The 19,066-nt window shown below is 45.0% G+C and overlaps 1 protein-coding gene across 2 annotated transcripts in view; it reads left to right on the top strand.

Annotated features, from left to right (window-relative positions):
* Window positions 1-19,066, top strand: part of WDR48 (WD repeat domain 48) — an 81,451-nt gene that overhangs the window by 48,317 nt on the left and 14,068 nt on the right. For both annotated transcript variants that reach the window (XM_070944360.1, XM_070944358.1), the window contains 2 exons: window positions 5,213-5,308; window positions 18,279-18,384. In XM_070944360.1, the coding sequence (XP_070800461.1) occupies window positions 5,213-5,308; window positions 18,279-18,384 (202 nt within the window). The remainder of the gene's footprint in view (window positions 1-5,212; window positions 5,309-18,278; window positions 18,385-19,066) is intronic.

Here is a 19,066-nt window from a genome sequence, read left to right as displayed (position 1 = left end):
CCAATGTTAGGGTGTGTGTAAAAAGTATTTGTTGCTTGTGCAACGAGCAGAGCAGAAACACACAGGGAAGGAGATAAACGTCCAGCTCGTGTGAGAAAAATACTTTATAGATAACAAGCAGTCTCGGTGTAAATAAAACAGTTCAAGGTCATAAACAGTAATATCAGTCCAGTAAGTATCTTCCCTTACCAAAGCAAACAGACTTTAGTAACTCTTGGTATTCAGTACCATATAACAGACGCAGTTAGCAACAGGATACAATCAGGTATCAATCCGGAAGAAGCAGGAAGAACCAGGAAGAAGGAACGCTTCTCTGTGCTGCTTATTTATGCACTGTAGCCTAATTACAGGGTTCAGCAAACCCTGATTACGTGGCTCAGTTGTTTCTTAAAGAAACAGATATTGCCTGACCAACAAGTTAGGAGTAAGCTGCAAGCTGAACCTAACACTTCCCATTTCTATTTTTATAATATTTCTATCTTTGTTTACCATAAACACTTCTTGTTTTTATTTAAAGCTCATTTAAATTTTGAAACATTTAAACAATTAAACATTCAAACATTGCTATTCAATTTATCTATTTTGCTTTTTCTTTTCCTTATCTGTCCATATACATTTCAATTCAAAGTCAATACTTCCACGCTTAAAACTCTGCATATCCTTTTGATTCCATTATAAAGTCTGTTTCCAGTAAAACATCAGCTTCTCAACTTCTGGTCCTGCGCCAAGACTTCTGCTGCTGCGCTAGTTAGTTAAAAGTTTATTAAACATTGTATTTCTTCTTTCTTTTTAAAGCCATCAAACGACAGAATAGGAATCTCCAAAGTTCAAAAAGCCATAGTTGTTTTCAAGGTAATCCACAATATGTAACAAGTCAAGTAGGTTCTTTTCAGAAAAAAAACAAGTTTCCACAATTAACACTTTCACTTAGTCACTTAGTCACTTAGTCACAGCTTCAATCGCCATTTTGAAGCATTTATGTAGCAATCCATTTGATCTCTTTGTCTGGCTTTTAAAAGTGGCAAATCCTTAATTTCGCTTTTCTCTTTTCAAGTTCATTTCAGTTTTAGCAAAAAAGTTCAAGTATCCAGCTCTATTTAGTTAATAAGCAATTCCCTCCAATCAATCAGTGGTGAAATAATATTCTTTTTTTTTTTTTATTGAAAAAGTTTTCAAATACAAATTTTTTCCCCTTTTTTTCCCCTCCCCCTCCCCCTCCCTAACCCCCCCTCCCCACCCGTCCCCCCCTGTGACTTCTTCATAACAAAAAACCTAATTCATAACAGATTACTTACCCCCTCCTCTAAATACTGACCTTTACTTACTAAAAATATTATTAATATTATAACATCCCCCTTTATCCATACATTTCAAGAAAGGAAAAAAAAAAAAAAGACATTATACTATAACATTGTATAATAACTTCTAATTTAGCAAAATAGTATTATGACTCCCAATTTGGCAATAATCTACCCTTTTTCTCCTCTCCCAAGCTTATATCTATATATTATTACAACAATTCAAAACCACCTTCCACTTTAAAACTATACAATAAATCCTACTTTAACATTTGATCTATATATATTACTATAGCATTTCAAAGCGGCCCTCCCCGTAAAACCTAATTTAACATTTATTCCACTCTATCCATTTCCTCCACTCCCCTAAACATATCACTTAAAAATCCCTTTTCTTAAACTAATCAATCTGCAAACTAGCTTATTCACCCACTGTCCTGCAAAATTATCATACACAACAATTCTTAATATCTTTAATTCATTGCCCACTCTACTTAAAAATATATGTATATTTATTCCATTATATCTAAGTAAAAAAGAAAAGACAATAACTTTAAATTTATAATCCATATGATATCTTCTTTAAAGTCTTTCCACTGGATTATTAAAACCATCATCCATAATAGGGTAACATAGCTTGCTGATGCAACAGTATATTCAAAATCTTCAATCATTTCTACCCCCATCAGTAGTAAATATCCTCTTATATGTATGAAAATAAAAACAACCACCCGAGTGACATTATAGTTATATTCCATGTAGTGATAATTGTGGCTTTCATCAGGATTATTGATTCCCATCATCGTAGTGGGTAACAACCAGATCTTCTGCATGCCCCAGTATGACTCTTTTGCCTTATAATTCAAGATAATTATAATATAGTTATCAGCACAAAAAGGAGTTCCAAAGTAGATAATTAAAATCCATCAGTTTAAGGCTCTTTTCACATCCCAAAATTACGGCAATGCAGAGGCCTGTCACCATCCTCAGGATAATATTGACCAATACGTCGCCTCCTCTATATTTTCACATACTCATTCATTTTTAAAGTCACTGGCTTCACTGTTGCTTGATTTAGAAATTTCTATTTTTATGCGACCTATTTCTTTTTTTCTTTTCTTTTTGCGGGTTTGATTTCCATCCTGGTTTCCTTTCTACGGATTGTATATCAACTAGTCGGTTTTGATTCTGCTCTGTAGATTGATCTTGTTGGTTTTGTTTTTGTGTCTCATCTTTCTTTTTTGCCCCTTGTATATCCCCTAATTGGTTTCCATGCTTGTCCTTGACTTGATAGGTCATCACATTAAAGTCAGATGCCACTTCTCTCAGATTTGTAAATAATCCAGCTGGGGTATCCAAAAAATCCAAAGGCGGTTTATCTGGTACAGTCTCTGTAGCTCGATATTTTCCCTTTATTTCCAACTCCTTCTGCTTATCCTGTATTATACCTGAAGACGTTAAGTTCATTTTCAATCTGTTTTGATAAAATTCTTCCGCTCTTTCAACTGTATTTAACTGGTATCTTTCTCCTTGATATCTCAATATGATACCAACTGGAGCGTCCCACCTGAATGGGATATTTCTCTTTTTTAACTCAGTCACCAGAAAAGCAAAATTCTTCCTTTCCATTAATATCTTAGGTGGGAGTTCTTTGTAAATCCAAATCTTTCTTCCATGCAGTTGCAAATTAGAATTGAAAGAATTTTGCACAATATTATTCCTAATTTCTTTATCTGTAAAATAAATCACTACATCTCTAGGCAGTTGCCTTTGCTTGGCAATCCAGGAATTTATTCTGTAAACTCTGTCAATCCTACAAAATACTTCCTCGGGTTGAACCTTTAAAATCCCAGCTAGAAATTCAGAAGATATTTTCCTTAAATCATCTCTGTTATTTTCCTGCAAACCTCTCAGTCTTATCGCATATTCTGTGAAATTATATTGTACCATTAAAACCTCTCTTTCAATCCTCTGTTGCAGATTTTCTACATTACCAGACTTTTGATCAGCCTCCATTTTAGGTTTTTCTTCTGAGCTATTATCCTGAGTGTTTATCAAATCATTTTCAATTTTTTGAATTCTATTGTCCAATTTATCTTGAATTTCTTCCATTTTAGACTCTAGTACATTAGTATTTGTAGCCAACTGTATCATAAATTCTGACAAACCATTAGCAACTTTTAAAATTTTTTGCTCCAAAAAATCAAACTTAGATTTTACCAATTCTTTAATTTCCTGCTTAAATTTTTCAAGATGCTGATTCAAAATCTCATCCCTTCTTACAATCTCCTCTAAAAGAAATTCTATTATATTGAAATCAGGTTTCTGAGATTGAAGAGTTAAAACTTGTTCTTTTAAGTTGTTAGTGGGGGAATCCCCCCCCCACTACTTGTTTGTTTGACTTTATAAGTTTCAGTGCCATGTTTCCGCCCAGGCAAGCTTTGTTAAAAGAAAAAAAAAACAAGAAAAAAGACTTCTTTCCAATCAATAACAATGTCAAGTCTCCAGGGAAAAAAAAAGAGAGAAAAAGACACAGGAGCGAAGTTTTGTCTACAAATGTAGCCAGTGGTGTTTATTCCGCTACATTGTATTAATAGAAAACGGAAGGACTTTTCCTTTCAGCCTCTTCTCCAGCCACGGCAGACGCCATTTTAAAAGGCTTTTTTTCTCCCCCTTTCCTTTCCTCTTTTCTCTTAAATAATTTTTTTAAAAGATAAGTAAAATACTTGCGATTCAATATTACAGGTCCAGCTCACATTTTCTTTGAGTAATCTGTTAAATTCGCAGGCTTGCTCTTCACGCCTGGCTCTGCATTAGCAGAGGTCTCCCAAAGCCTGGAGCAGCGGCTGGGGATATGGGGCATCTCATCCGCTCCGTCCCAAAAGTAAAAAAAAAACTTTTGGGACTCTGCAGAGAGTTCTACCCACCCCTGCCGGCTCTATCTCCGTTTCCTCATGGAAACGGAGTTTTTTTGAGCCGCCATTCCGCTGTGAAGGCGGCTCTGACAGGCAAAGGAAGCTGACGATCCCAAGGGAACGTCTGGCGGCGGCCAGCAGCAAACCGGAAGCCCATGAAATAATATTCTTAAAGGGTTTAAAACTTCTTTCCCCCCTTCCCCCCCCAATCTTCAAGCCCCTCAGATCTTCAGCCGCTAGTAAGGCTGGGGGGTCTTATTTATAAATGTCCTCATTAACGCGTTGTTCTCGCTTGGGCTGGTGTCACTCACCTGGCTCCGAAGCACTTCGTCCTTTCTTCCTTCCTCCTGCACTTTGCTTGTCCCGATCTGTCGCAGTCTTGAGGCAGCCGCCATGGCTGCCGTCCCCTGCCGCTGACTTAGAGGATTGCCTCCGGACTCCGAGGAAATTGCCCGTTTCTCTCGGCCGCCCGTGTCCTGAAGGGACAGGGTAGGTCCGCAGACCTGTCAGCGGCGGTTAGCCAGTCGGGGTTTTGGCGGGGCTCCAATGAGCCCCGCCAAACCGGGCGTCATTTCCCCAGTCTGCATTTCCCCGCGGGGATGCAGTCATTTCCCCGACTGCATCCCCACGATGCCAAACCGGAAGTCAATAGTCCAAACTTTTAAACAGCCCAGTTTGTAGACTTAGGATTTCAAGTATTGTTGAAGACCTCTTTTAAACTAACTTTAAATCTTTATAGTAAGGATAAATTGAGGCTTAGATGGCAAACCTACTTCAGATGCTGACAAAGGCTTGGAGATGCCAAGTAATTGAATGTTTCAATAGCTATTCTGTGGGATAGCAGACCTGCTTTTGAAAAATCCCAGAAGTTGATACCACGGAGGTGAAGTGCGCCACATTCATGGATTTTTGTTTAAACATCTGTGACTAACAGCAGTAACAACCTAAATATAAATAATTAGTCATGCTTTTTTGTTTCCTTTGTATCACAATATACAGTGAACCTTGGGGGGCTTCTGCTGCAAGCTCTGTTAGAATACTGGCCTAGAACACACATCAATCCCATGGATGAAGAAGAAAATGAGATGAATCACGGTGAGCACTTCTTTCTGCCCCAAGGAACTACTAGATTTCTGGTCTCTATCTCAAGTTCGCATTTGGCAAATCCTACATTTACAGAAAGCATTGATGTATTATTTTAAAAAAAACGCATGTGGATCATGCCTGTTCTTCCTAATTTCATGAGATAGTTAGAAGGTTAAAGGTATCACTTGGACTGGCTTTTGGTTTTTTATTTAAATCCCTGCAGGACAGCAGCATCTAGGGCAGTGTTTTTTAATTTTTTTACTCTTGGGACCCCTTCTCACTTTTAAAAATTATGGAGGACCCCAAAAGAGCTTTTGTTTGTATAGAATTTATGCGTTCATGCAATATTTACTTATTAAATGTGGTGCAATGTAGTCTGGAGTCCCAGGAGGGAGGGGCTGCTTCCCATAGAGTAAAGAGGCAGCGGAGCTTGAAATGTCCGGTAGGCAGGAAGAGGGCTAAGACGGCCCCTCCCTGGTAGTTCACAGGGTGTATCTATAGTTATGCAAATAGTTGCTTGAGTCTGACAAGATTTCTGTCTTGTAGGCCAGGGGTCTGCAACCTTAAACACTCAAAGAGCCATTTGGACCCGTTTCCCACAGAAAAAAAAACCACCGGGTGCCACAAAACCTGAGTGGGCGTGGCCAACTCGACGTCACTCACTCCCAGTCACATGATACCCCTCCCCCCAGCCATGCCTACCCAGCCGGTCATTAGGGCAGAGAACCAGGAACCACAAAACCCTTTTCTCTCTCTCTCTCCCCCCATCTCTCTCTGTAATTCTCTCCCCCTCTCTCTGTATCTCTCTGTCTTTCTTTCCCCCTCTCCCTCTCTTCCCCTCTCTCTGTCCCCCTCTCTCTGTATCTCTCCCCCTCTCCCTCTGTATCTCTATGTCTCTCCCCCTCTCTCCCTCTCTCCCTGTATCTCTCTGTATCTCTCTCTCCCCCTCTCCCTATCTTCCTCTCTCTCTCCCCCTCTCTATCTCTCTGTCTCTGTCTCCCCCTCTTCCTCGCCCCCCTCTGTATCTCTCTCTCTCCCCTCTCTCCCTGTATCTCTCTCTCCCCCTCTCTCTCCCCCCTCTATATCTCTCTCCCCCTCTCCCTCTCTATCTCCCCCCTCTCTCTGTATCTCTCTCTCTGTGTGTGTCTCTATGTCTCTGTGTGTGTATCTCTATATCTCTCTCTCTGTATCTGTGTCTGTGTCTCCTCTCTCTCTGAAAGCCCAGCGAGCTCTCATTGGGGCTCTTCGCTACTCCTTTTCTTTTTTCTTTTTGGAAATCCGGGCTGACTGAGGAACGAGCACAAAGTGCAGTGGAGGCTTCCCTTCGGATGACCCTCCTTCTCCTCTTGTGACCCTCTGGCCAGCTGTGGCGGGGCTGGGAGTGTGCGCACGAGCGGGGAGACCCTCCTCAAGCAAGCCGGCGGGCTCGGCAAAAGCTCAGCAAAGGCACGCTCGGAGCAGGCGGACACTCCAGGCCCCACCACAGCCGGCCAGGGGGTCGCGAGAGGAGAAGGAGGAGGAGGAGGGTCGCCCGAAGGGAAGCCTCCTCTGCGGTTCGCGCTCGTTCCTCAGCCAGCCCGGATTTCCAAAAAGAAGAAAGAAAAGGAGTAGCGAAGAGCCCCAAGGAGAGCTCACCAGCTTGGCCCAGCCTCGGCTTTCCTGACCCCTGGGGTGGGCATGCGAGGTTTGGTGGGACCAGCCCCCTTTTCCCGCTGCCCTGAGCTTCTTAAAGCCACGGCTGGGCACTGCGGGCCCGTCCCCCTTTCCGTCGTCCCATCCTCCCGAATCCCATTCCCACCCCTCCAGCCCTCGTGTTAGCAAGGCTGGCATCAGTCATGGCTGGGTCAGGGCAGTGTGTCAGGGTGGAGAGCAGGTTGCGCATCTCCCCAAGCGACCAAGGCACACCCAGCACCAACAAGGGTCAGAAGACGCTCCAGCAAGAGTGAGGCGCCAGAGAATCAGCCCCAGCCGCTTCTCCACCCCCTTCTGTCACCCTTACCTTCTCAGGCCAGGTGAGGAGTGACTGGGACGGGAGGGTGTTAAGGAATTTGCAGAGCAACCCTTGAGTAGCAAGGGTGTGCACATGAAAGCGATTTAGAGTAGTTACGAATCGGGAGGAGAGGTACCTCCAACTTGGAAGACAGCATTTATTTCGCTGATCCCAAAAGAAGGGCAAGACTATACAGATCCTAAAAATTACAGACCGATTTCACTTTTAAATACAGACTATAAGATTTTTGCTAAAATTTTAGCAAACAGATTAATGACAGTTATGCAGCAAGTGATTCATCATGATCAAACTGGTTTTATAAATGGAAGACAAATGAAAAGTAATGTAAGGCAAATTGTTAATTTATTAGAGTATTTGGGAAGGAACAACCAGGTCCCCGCAGTGCTAGTTTTTTTGGATGCTGAAAAAGCTTTTGATAGATTGAATTGGCAATTTTTATTAAAATTAATAGAAAGGATGCAACTTGGAGAACATTTTATACAATCTATTAAGGCAATATATCAAAAACAAACAGCGCAAATAATAATAATCAATGGTGGTTTAACAGATAATTTTAATATAGAAAAAGGAACAAGGCAAGGCTGTCCTTTGTCTCCATTATTGTTTATTTTGACGCTGGAAATTTTATTAAATAAAATACGTGAGATTGATATAATAAAGGGAATTAGAATTAGACAGTTTGAATATAAGCTACGAGCATTTGCGGATGACCTGGTTGTTACCTTAGCCCAACCGGTGCAATCGATTACAGCCTTGATGGATGTAATCCGTTCATATGGACAAGTATCTGGTTTTAAAATAAATACAGCTAAAACAAAGATAATAGTTAAAAACATGGACAGAAGCCAGAAAGAAGAGATAGAAAGGTTAACAGGATTCGAAATAGTTAAGAAGGTTAAATATTTAGGGGTTTATATCATGACTGCAAATACGAAATTATATCAATATAATTATGAACCGTTATGGCAAAAAATACAGAAAGAGATGGAAAATTGGAAGAAATTGCAACTGTCTTTGCTGGATAGGATAGCCGCTGTAAAAATGAATATCTTACCAAGATTTTTATTTCTTTTTCAAATGATACCTATACTTAAAAAAGATGAAAATTTGAAGGAATGGCAGAAGGGCATAAACAAGTTTGTGTGGGCAGGGAAGAAACCACGAGTTAATCAAAAGATAATGCAAGACACCCGAGAAAGAGGTGGTCTTAAAATGCCCAATTTAAGACTGTATTACGAAGCTGCTACTCTCTCAGCAATTACAGATTGGATAAATTTAACGGAGGAAAAGATATTGAATATTGAAGGATATGGTCTGGTCTACGGCTGGCATGCTTATCTATTGTATGACAAGAAAGTAGATAAGACTTTTAAAAGTCATATATTAAGAAATGCTCTACTGCATGTCTGGAAAAAGTATAAATATAAACTAAAGGATAAGTTACCAATATGGACAGTACCCAGACACGCGATAGAGAATATAAATTTGGAGCAAAAGCAAGATAAGTTTACATATAATGAACTCCTTTATAAGGAACGAGTTAGATTACAATTAAAATCTATGGAGCAATTAAGAGAAGAAGGAATTATTAAGACTTGGTTTCAATATGGTCAGCTGCAGGCCAGATGGAGAGAGGATCAAAAAATTGGTATTTTGCAGCAGGATGAAAATTTGATAAAGCAAATAAGAGATAAAGGTCAAATGCATATTAAAAGGCTGTATAATGTATTAGTGGAAATAGATTCGGAAACAGAGTTAGTCAAGGATTGTATGATAAAATGGGCACAAAATATAGGTGAACCAATAATGTTGGATACATGGGAAAAGATATGGGTTAGAAATGTAAGATTCACACAAGCTCAAAACTTAAGAGAGAACTTTTACAAAATGTTTTATAGATGGCATTTAGACCCAAAAAAACTAGCCTGCATGTATCCAAATTTACAACCCAAGTGTTGGCGATGTGAATGTGAAGATGCTACATATTTTCATATATGGTGGACATGTAAAAAAATTAAGGCTTTTTGGATAAAAATATGGTGGATTATTCAAAATATTTTAAGGAAAAAAATTAAATTTACGCCACAGTTTTTTTTGTTGGGAATAGTCACGGATTGTACTGTAATAGAGACTAAGTTGGTTTTGAATTTAATAACAGCTGCCAGATTACTGGTGGCACAGTACTGGAAGAAGGAAGATCCACCTACCATTGAGGAATGGACTTTAAAAGTTGTGCATCTGGCAGAGATGGCAAAAATCTCATCATATCTTAAAGATCATTCAAATGAAAGATACATATCAGAATGGAGAAGATGGATTGACTATATGCAAAAAAAGTATCCGAACAATAAGATTCATATAGCTTATGAATGAAATATTTTTAAGTAGTTTATGTTTATAGTTTTTGAGTTATAAGGAGTTAAAGTTTTAGGGAGAATATGAATGCAATAATTTGTTAGCATATCTTAGCTTTATGTTTGTGAATGCTATACCCTGTGCCTGTTCTGGGAAGTCTAGGGAGTGGGGTGGGGGGGAAGGAGGGGAGGGGGAAAGGGTGGGGAGGGGGGGAGAAAATGCTTGTATTTCTTATAAAACTTTTCAATAAAAAAAAAAAAGAGAGTAGTTACGAATAAACACAGCCAACACATAGATACACTGAGTTGTGTTTACTAGGAAATAGTAATAAGGCACAGTCCAATAAACAGTCCAGATCATACACAGATAAAGCAGTAGATAGTAAAACAATAGTCCAGGGATAATCCAATAGCAAAGTCTTCTTACCAGTCATTGTAGTCATACACAATAATCAGTTCATCTGTATTTGCAAACAGTAGCAAAACACAGCAAAGAGCAGTAAAGAGCAAACAGCAAATATCAGTAACGATCAGCAAAGAGAAACAAACCATGTTTCTAGCTCCCTCTTAAGGACATTGGCTACATAGCTAATCAGGACACAGTATGATGCAATACAGCAATACAGCAGTCTTAAAGCTATAATGATGGTTTATATATTGCCAACCCAACAAGTTAGGTAAAATAATTTCCTGTTCTGCCCCAGCTCCGGATCCCAAGGAGTGTGACACACACAAAGCTCCAAAAACTCCATTTAATACAAACAGAACCCTTTCAAAATGCAGGCTTTCAGTGCAAATGTCCTTATCAGCCTGCTATGAATTACAGAGAATAAACAAAGTCCTACAAGGGTTGGCAACCAGCCCAGAAACCACGATGTAACAAGAAACTCAATCTCAAAATGCTCTGCATAGTAATTAAACATTGTTTCCAGCAGCGTGTGCTATCTGTGAGCGAACTTAAATAGGCTAAGGGAGTGGCCAATTAGCCCCAAGCCTTACTCTCGAGGAGACCTCCACCTGAGTAGCCACTCCTGCCTTTTGGCAGCCCTGCGTGCTCGAGCATTGAGAAGAGGCTCCTCCACTCTCTTCACTTGAAGGAGCCTCTTGAGGTTCTGAAGGCCCTGGCTGAGTCTCTGCCTCTGGCACCACATCCTCTTCAGCCTCCTCGCTGTCCGACTCGAGCGCCGGCTGCACAGGCTGCTGGCGCAACACCACACCAGCCTCCGTCGGGATCAGCCACAATCCGTGCAGGCCGCTGGCGGGCCACAACATTTCCTAACAGAGGGTGAGGGGCAGGGCCAGCCAGTGATGAGACAGGCAGCCACAGCAGAGGGCCCAAAGAGCCGCAAGTGGCTCCGGAGCCATGGGTTGCCGACACCCATTGTAGACAAACAATAAAGAAACTACTCAGAAGTAATTCCACATGTCATTCTTGGTTTGTGGAGCCTGATATCAATCTTGCCAGACTCAAGCAACTGTCTGCATAACTATACTGTATATGCTGAGATAGATTTATCTTCCTGAGCATTCTCAGGAAGTACAGCCTCTTCTCTGCCTTCTTCGCAAGCATGTTAACTTTCATAGTCCATGAGAGGTCCTTTGAGATATAAATGCCCAGAAATTTAAAGCTACCAACCCTCTCCACCTCCTCACCATTTATGTACAATGGTAAATGTACATCTCTCTTCCTCCTGAAGTCAATTATAAGTTCTTTAGTTTTTTTGGTGTTAAGTGTAAGATTATTTTCTTTACACCACAATGTCAGCCCTTGTACTTCCTTTCTGTAAGCAGACTCATTGTTCTTATTAATGAGCCCCACCACTGTTGTGTCATATGCAAATTTAATAATTGCGTTGGTGTTATACAATGGGGTGCAGTCATGTGTGAACAAGGAATAAAGGAAAGGGCTTAGCACACAACCCTGGGGGGCTCCTATGCTTAGTATCAGAGTAGAGGAATGGTGAGATCCCATCCTTACTGACAATTTTAAACTTATTTACATGAAAATCATGTAAAAAATAACAATACTAAACGTATTAGATATTAACATAAATAAAATATTTTTCATGAAAAACCCTATGCTTTTTTAACAAATAAAATTTTTGCAAATACTTTCAGTATCTGGCCAATTGTTTTTGAACTGTGCTGTTGGAGAAGACTCTTGAGAGGCCCTTAGACTGCAAGGAGATCAAATCAGTGAATCCTAAAGGAAATCAAACCTGACTGTTCTTTGGAAGGACAGATACTGAAGCTGAAGCTCAAATACTTTGGCCACCAAATGAGAAGAGAGGAGTCATTGGAAAAGACCCTGATGCTGGGAAAGATTGAAGGCAAAAGGAGAAGGGGACTGAAGAGGATGAGATGGTTAGATAGTGTCACTGATGCAGTGGGCATGAGTTTGGGCAGACTCCAGCAGACAGTGGAGGACAGGGAGGCCTGGTATGCTGTGGTCCATGGGGTCATGAAGAATTGGACATGACTTAGCGACTGAACAACAACATTCTGGCAGATGATTTTGATTTTGCGCACCCTGAAAAAGTCTTGGGAGATCCCCAGGGATTCTAGGACCACACTTTAAGAAACACTGATCTAGAGCAAGGCTGTCAATCTCCCGGCCCACGCCCACTGGCCACGCCCACACCCAGTTTAGTGAAGGGGAAAAAAGTCCCGATATGTCACGTGACGCTGCCATGATGACGTGAGTTTGACACCCCTGATCTAGAGGTCCGCCTGATACGCCAGTTGCGCCCCTTTCTGGATCAGGACTCCCTACGCACGGTCACTCAGGCACTCGTCACCTCTCGTCTGGACTATTGTAACGCTCTCTACATGGGGCTCCCCTTGGGGTGCACCCGGAGGCTCCAACTGGTGCAGAATGCGGCCGCGCGGGGGATTATGGGAGGGATGGGGTGCTCCCATGTGACTCCTCTCCTGCGCGTGCTACATTGGCTCCCGGTGGACTTCTGGGTGCGCTTCAAGGTGTTGGTGATCACCTTTAAAGCGCTCCATGGCTTAGGGCCGGGGTATCTACGGGACCGCCTCCTGCCACCAATTGCCTCCCACCGGCCAGTTCGCTCCCACAGAGAGGGCCTCCTCAGGGTGCCGTCGGCCAGGCAATGTCGGCTGGCGACCCCCAGGGGGAGAGCCTTCTCTGTGGTAGCACCCACCCTCTGGAACAATCTACCCCCAGAGATACGAGTGATCCCAGACCTCCGGACTTTTCGTCGGGCTCTCAAAACCTATTTTTTTCAGTTAGCCGGGCTGTCCTGATTTTATTTTATTTATTTATTTATTATTGAATTTCTATACCGCCCTACTCCCGAAGGACTCAGGGCGGTGCACAGCCATGAAATAAAACACATAGATATACAAAATTTAAAATCGAATAAAATGAATTAAATAAATTTGGCTGAATTAATACCCATAATTTTAAATACCCATATTTTAAAATCCATTAAAAATTTAGAATTTACACTTAAAAGGGAGAAGATTTAGGCGAGGCCAGCTTGATGAAATAAAAGCGTCTTCAACTCGCGGCGGAAGGTGCGCAGATCCAGAATCCTCTGTATCTCTGGGGGGAGCTCATTCCAGATCGTCGGTGCCCCCACAGAGAAGGCTCTCCACCTAGGGGCCGACAGCCGACATTGTTTGGCTGACGGCACCTGGAGGAGCCCCTCTCTGTGGGAGCGTACTGGTCGGTGGGAGGCTGTTGATGGTAGTAGGCGGTCCCGTAAGTAACCAGGTCCCAAGCCATGGAGCGCTTTAAAGGTGGTAACCAGAACCTTGAAGCGCACCCGGAAGACCACCGGGAGCCAGTGCAGCTCGCGCAGGAGAGGTGTTACATGGGAGCTCCATGTTGCTCCCATAACCACCCGCAGCCGCACTCTGCGCCAGTTGGAGCCTCCGAGTGCACCTCAAGGGGAGCCCCATGTAGAGAGCATTACAATAGTCCAGACGAGAGGTGACGAGGGCATGAGTGACTGTGCGTAACGAGTCCCGATCTAGAAAGGGACGCAACTGGCGAATCAGGCGAACCTGATGAAAAATCCTCCCGGTCACGGCCGTCAAGTGCTCTTCTAAAGACAGCCGTGAGTCCAGGAGGACGCCCAAGTTACGAGCCCTTTCCGTGGGGGCCAATGATTCGCCCCCAATAGCCAGCGATGGCGCCAGCTGACTATATCGGGACGTCGGAAACCACAGCCATTCGGTCTTGGATGGGTTGAGCCTGAGCCCGTTTCTCCCCATCCAGATCCGTACGGCCTCCAGGCACTGGGACATCACTTCAAGGGCATCGTTGGGGTGGTCCGGGGTGGAGATGTACAGCTGGGTGTCATCAGTGTACAGATGGTACTTCACCCCGAAACCACGGATGATCTCGCCCAGCGGCTTTACATAAATGTTGAACAGAAGGGGCGAGAGAACCGATCCCTGCGGCACCCCACATATAAGGGGCCTCGGGGTCGATCTCTGCCCCCCTGTCAACACAGACTGCGACCGGTCAGAGAGAAAGGAGGAGAACCACCGTAAAACGGTGCCTCCCACCCCCAACCCTTCCAGCCGGTGCAGCATGATACCATGGTCGATGGTATCAAAAGCCGCTGAGAGGTCTAACAGGACCAGGACAGAGGAACAACCCCTGTCCCGAGCCCTCCAGAGATCATCAACCAACGCGACCAATGCCGTTTCCGTGCTGTACCCAGGCCTGAAGCCCGACTGGAACGGATCTAGATACGACGCTTCATCCAGGTACTGGGGTAGCTGTCGCGCAACCACACTCTCAACAACCTTCGCAACGAAGCAAAGGTTGGAGACTGGACGATAATTAGCCAATACTGCCGGGTCCAGGGAAGGCTTCTTGAGGAGAGGCCTTACCACCGCCTCTTTCAAGGCGGCAGGAAAGACACCCTCACCCAATGAAGCATTTATAATCCCCTGGAGCCAGCCTCGCGTCACCTCCCGGGAAGCCAGCACTAACCAGGAGGGACACGGGTCCAACAAACATGTGGTCGCGTTCAATCTACCCAGAATCCTGTCCACGTCATCTGGGGTCACAGGATCAAACTCATCCCAGATAACAGTCTCAAGACCTGTCTCCGTCACCCTCGCTGGATCTATCCCGTCAGAGTCCAGACCTGCCCGAATCTGAGTGATTTTGTCATACAGATACTGAACAAAATCCTCGGCTCTTCCCTCCAAGGGGTCCTCCCACGCTTCCTGGTGGAGCAGGGAGCGGGTCACCCTAAACAGGGTGGCCGGGCGATTATCTGATGACGCAATAAGAGCAGTAAAATGAGTACATTTTGCTGCTTTTATCGCCACTAGGTAACTCCTAATATGAGATCTTACCAGTGTTCGGTCAGATTCAGAAAGACTAGCCCTCCAACAGCTCTCTAGGCGTCTTTTCCGGCGCTTCATCTCCCTCAGCTCCTCGGTGAACCAAGGAGCCAGGCGAGATCGGCGCCGGGTCAGAGGCCGCAAAGGCACGACTCGATCCAGGGCTCCAGCAGCCGCCCTATCCCAGGCGGCCACTAGGTCCCCAGATGAGGCGTGAGCCAGAACCTCCGGGATTGGCCCAAGCTCCATCTGGAACCTATCAGGTTCCATCAGGCGCCTGGGGCGGTACCATCTTACCGGTTCCGCCTCCCTGCGGCGGGATGCTGCGGTTCGAAGGTCAAGGCGAAGGAGCGAGTGATCTGACCATGACAAGGGCTCGATGACTATATCCCCTATCTCGAGATCACTCAACCACTGTCCAGAGACAACCAAGTCCAGTGTGTTTCCCCCAGTGTGCGTAGGGCCATGAATTAGTTGGGTCAGGTCCATGGCCGTCATGGAAGCCATGAACTCCCGAGCCACCTCAGACGCCTCACCCACGGATGGCAGGTTGAAATCCCCCATGACCATAAGTCTGGGGGTATCAACCACCACCGCGGCAATAACGTTGAGTAGCTCGGGCAGGGCTGCCGCCACGTGGCAGGGAGCCAGGTACGTGATCAGCAAACCCATCTGAACCCCGTGGCCCCACTTCACAAGGAGGGACTCACAACCAGCTGTCTGAGGTACAGTGGTCTCCCTCGGCCTAAGGCCTTCTCTAATAATAACCGCTATTCCCCCGCCCCTCCCCTGTGACCTTGGCTGATGGAATGCGTGGAAACCTGGTGGGCACATTTCTACCAGAGGGACCCCTCCCTCTGGGCCCAACCAGGTCTCCGTAATACCCGCCAGGTCCGCTCCCTCCTCGTAAACAAGATCACAGATGAGGGGGGCTTTATTTACTACAGACCTGGCGTTGCACAACATCAGACGAAGGCCCGGGCCCTGAAGGTCTGTACTACCTGGAGAACGGGTGGAGCCTTGGGGGCCGGAGCACTCTACCGCTTGAAGACAGCGGGTGCGTGCTCCCTTAACATGATATGGCCCCCTGCTCCCGCCATATCTACCCCTCCCACACACAGTACCGATGGTGAAAGCATAGTCTGGACCAGCTCGACCCCCTCCGGATCCCCCACCCCCCCCCGCCGAACGTCCTGGCCAAGCCCGACTCTCCCCCTAGTGGGTTATCCCCCAAACCCACAATCCTAATTCCAATCCCACCCCCCTCCCCCCCTCCCAGAACCCCTTAAAAGTTTAAACAAGGACAATTTTAAAAAACCCCGCAGCCCCCTCTTTGCGGCATGCCACCTCTCGGGACTCCAGAGCCCGTCATCGAGGTAGGCCCTCGATAGAATGGAGGGCCAAGCCTGCGAGAGGGGGGAGTCTCGCAGACCAAGAAGCTCCGCTGCTGAGTACATTAATCATAATGGGTAACACGACCATATCCTGAGGGTGTATATAAAGGACCGAGGAGAAGACAAAGGAATGGGGGATCTCAGAGACATATTTGCAGGACCAAGTCCCCTGTCCCCTCACAACAGAGGACATAGTCCAAAGCCAGGACGACCACAGTTCCAAGGGGGAAATAGATCTAACCACCCTCTCACGGTGGTTAGGTCAGCTGGACAACCCCCTCTTGTGGTGGGGTGGCAGCAATGAACCGATGCATATAGACAGCGTCCGGGGGTCAGATCCAAAAATCGCCCTCTCATGGCGTTTTGTCCGGTGGTAAAGACCGATGGTAAAGTCCCCTCGCTGGTAAAGTCCCCTCGCTGGTAAAGTGCATATGTGTAGAAAGCTGGTAAAGTGCATATATGTAGAAAGCGTCCCGGTTCAGCCCCCAGGGGCTCTGACACCTGGCCACCCTCTCACGGTGGTCAGGCAAATGTCTAGCCCCCTCAGCCGATGGGATGCAGCCATGTACCGGTCTCCCGTTCAGATGGAAATAGCCCTCTCCAGAGTCAGGGGGATTCAGAATAGTAATAATAATAGGGCATAGCGCCAATGAGTCCCACAGGCTGACAGTTGGTCCAGGTGGGCCCAGTTCTAAAAGGGAACGCTGGAGGAGAGAGAAATGGGGCAGAAATGGGGCGGCTTTCTCAAGCCCCCCGCCCCCCGCACAACCACAAATTGAGGCCTCCCGAGGCCCAGAAAATTGCTCCGGGTCTTTTCCGCCCAACCGTGGTTGCAGGTCTCCCAGACCTGTTGGTTTGTTGCCCCCCCAGCTCCTACTCCAAAAGGGGGGGTCCCCAGCGCCGTCTGACCGCCAGCTAGCCTCCACAGCAACCGCCATCGCCGCCACCACCGCGCCATTGTTGCCAGCCCCCAAAGAGCCTGGCGACGTCCCAGAGATCTTCAGGGGGTGCCCGACACATCGTGTAGCACTTCGGGCAACCCCCCCGGGCTTCGAAACTTGCCGCGCGGCGGGCGCCCCCCGGCACAGCACCGCTCCCACTAATTGATGGCTCCGGCTGTGAAAAAAATGCTGCCGACGCTCAGCTGATCAGCCTGGCGCTCCACGCATCGCCCCTTCCCCTCGGCTCAGTCACGGAGGGAAAGAAAACCCTCTCCGTGCTGGCCGGGAGCTCCCCTGACAGGTCCTGGGGTCGAGGATCTTCAAAACGACCCCCAAAGGACCCAAAGGGTAGGTCGGCGCCCCATCCTCAGATCGCGATCCCAGCGGGCGCCGCCATCTTGGACATGCGCAAAAGGCAAAGTTCCAATAAATTTTATGATTGGTTTTAAATAATTTTGATATGGTTTTAATTGGAATGTTTTAAATTAATGGGCCAAATTTATTTAATTATTTTAAATTTATTTTAACTTTTGTATATAAAATGTTTTATTTTTTGGCTGTTCACCGCCCTGAGTCCGAAAGGAGAAGGGCGGTATAGAAATTTGAATAAAGATAAAGAGGGTTTAATCTTTCCTGCCCTGTCATGTCCCTGAACAACAGTTTGTGTTTCTTGCACTGCAAATAGTGGGGGGGAAATCATTGGTACCCATTGGCGTTTACTGTTCACAGCATAGGCTGCCCTGTCCACTGTGATCCCCATCCAGATGTGAGGAAGGGGGTGATCTAGATTAGCATAAAAATTCACTGAAATTAGGGTCAGGTTGGGTTACGGTTAGATTGTTAAAATTAGATTTCATTGCAATAACAATTCACACTTTTGTTTTGAATTCAATTATTGTATGGTCTTAATAACACATGTCTTTTTCTTTACCCATCTGGTAACAGTGAATGGTGAACAGGAGAACAGACTACAAAAAGGAAATGGGTACTTCCAAGTGCCACCACACACACCAGTTATTTTTGGGGAGGCTGGAGGACGCACTTTGTTTAGGTACTGAAATTCTGGCAAAGAAGCGTGAAATCTGTCTGTCTGTCTGTCTGTCTATCATCTATCTATCTATCTATCTATCTATCTATCTATCTATCTATCTATCTATCTATCTATCTATCCATCCATCCACACACACATACACTAGTTGGACTTATATCCCACCTTTCCTCCAGGAGCTCAAGGCAGCATATATAACACTTTCTTCCATCCACCCCTCACCTCTACCCACAATAATTTTGTGAGGTTGGTTGGGATGAGAGAGAACAATCTAGTGACCTATATAGATAGGCCTTGCAACAGATCGCCCAAAAATTATAACCAATCACCCCAAAGGATTTATGACCCACTTTTAAAGTTCTCATGGCTGTACACAGACACACACAGGTCATGTGATTGTATTTTGGGTGCTTTGCTTGCTTTCCCAATTTTTTATTAATTTATCAGAATAGAAAATAGAAAGGAAAATAAAAATAATGGGAAATATAATTTATATTTAACTCCACAAGGGTCAAAGAAAGAAGTGTTAAGGTTTCCATCAGTTAAGAGTATAGTGATTGCTGCCGCTAGTACAGGTAGGGCTAGTAGGAGTATAATGGCGGTAACTAGCACTGATCAGACAAACGGGGATGTTAAATATTGGTATGGATTTAGGTTTTATGTTGATGCATGTTGTAATGAAATT

The sequence above is a fragment of the Pituophis catenifer genome, unplaced genomic scaffold (genome assembly GCF_029215685.1).
Source record: "Pituophis catenifer annectens isolate HBS135680 unplaced genomic scaffold, rPitCat1.0.hap2 SCAF_5, whole genome shotgun sequence".
Lineage (NCBI taxonomy): Eukaryota > Metazoa > Chordata > Lepidosauria > Squamata > Colubridae > Pituophis > Pituophis catenifer.
The sequence above is the reverse complement of the archived record's forward strand: the minus strand, read 5'-3'. Positions and strand labels throughout refer to the sequence as shown.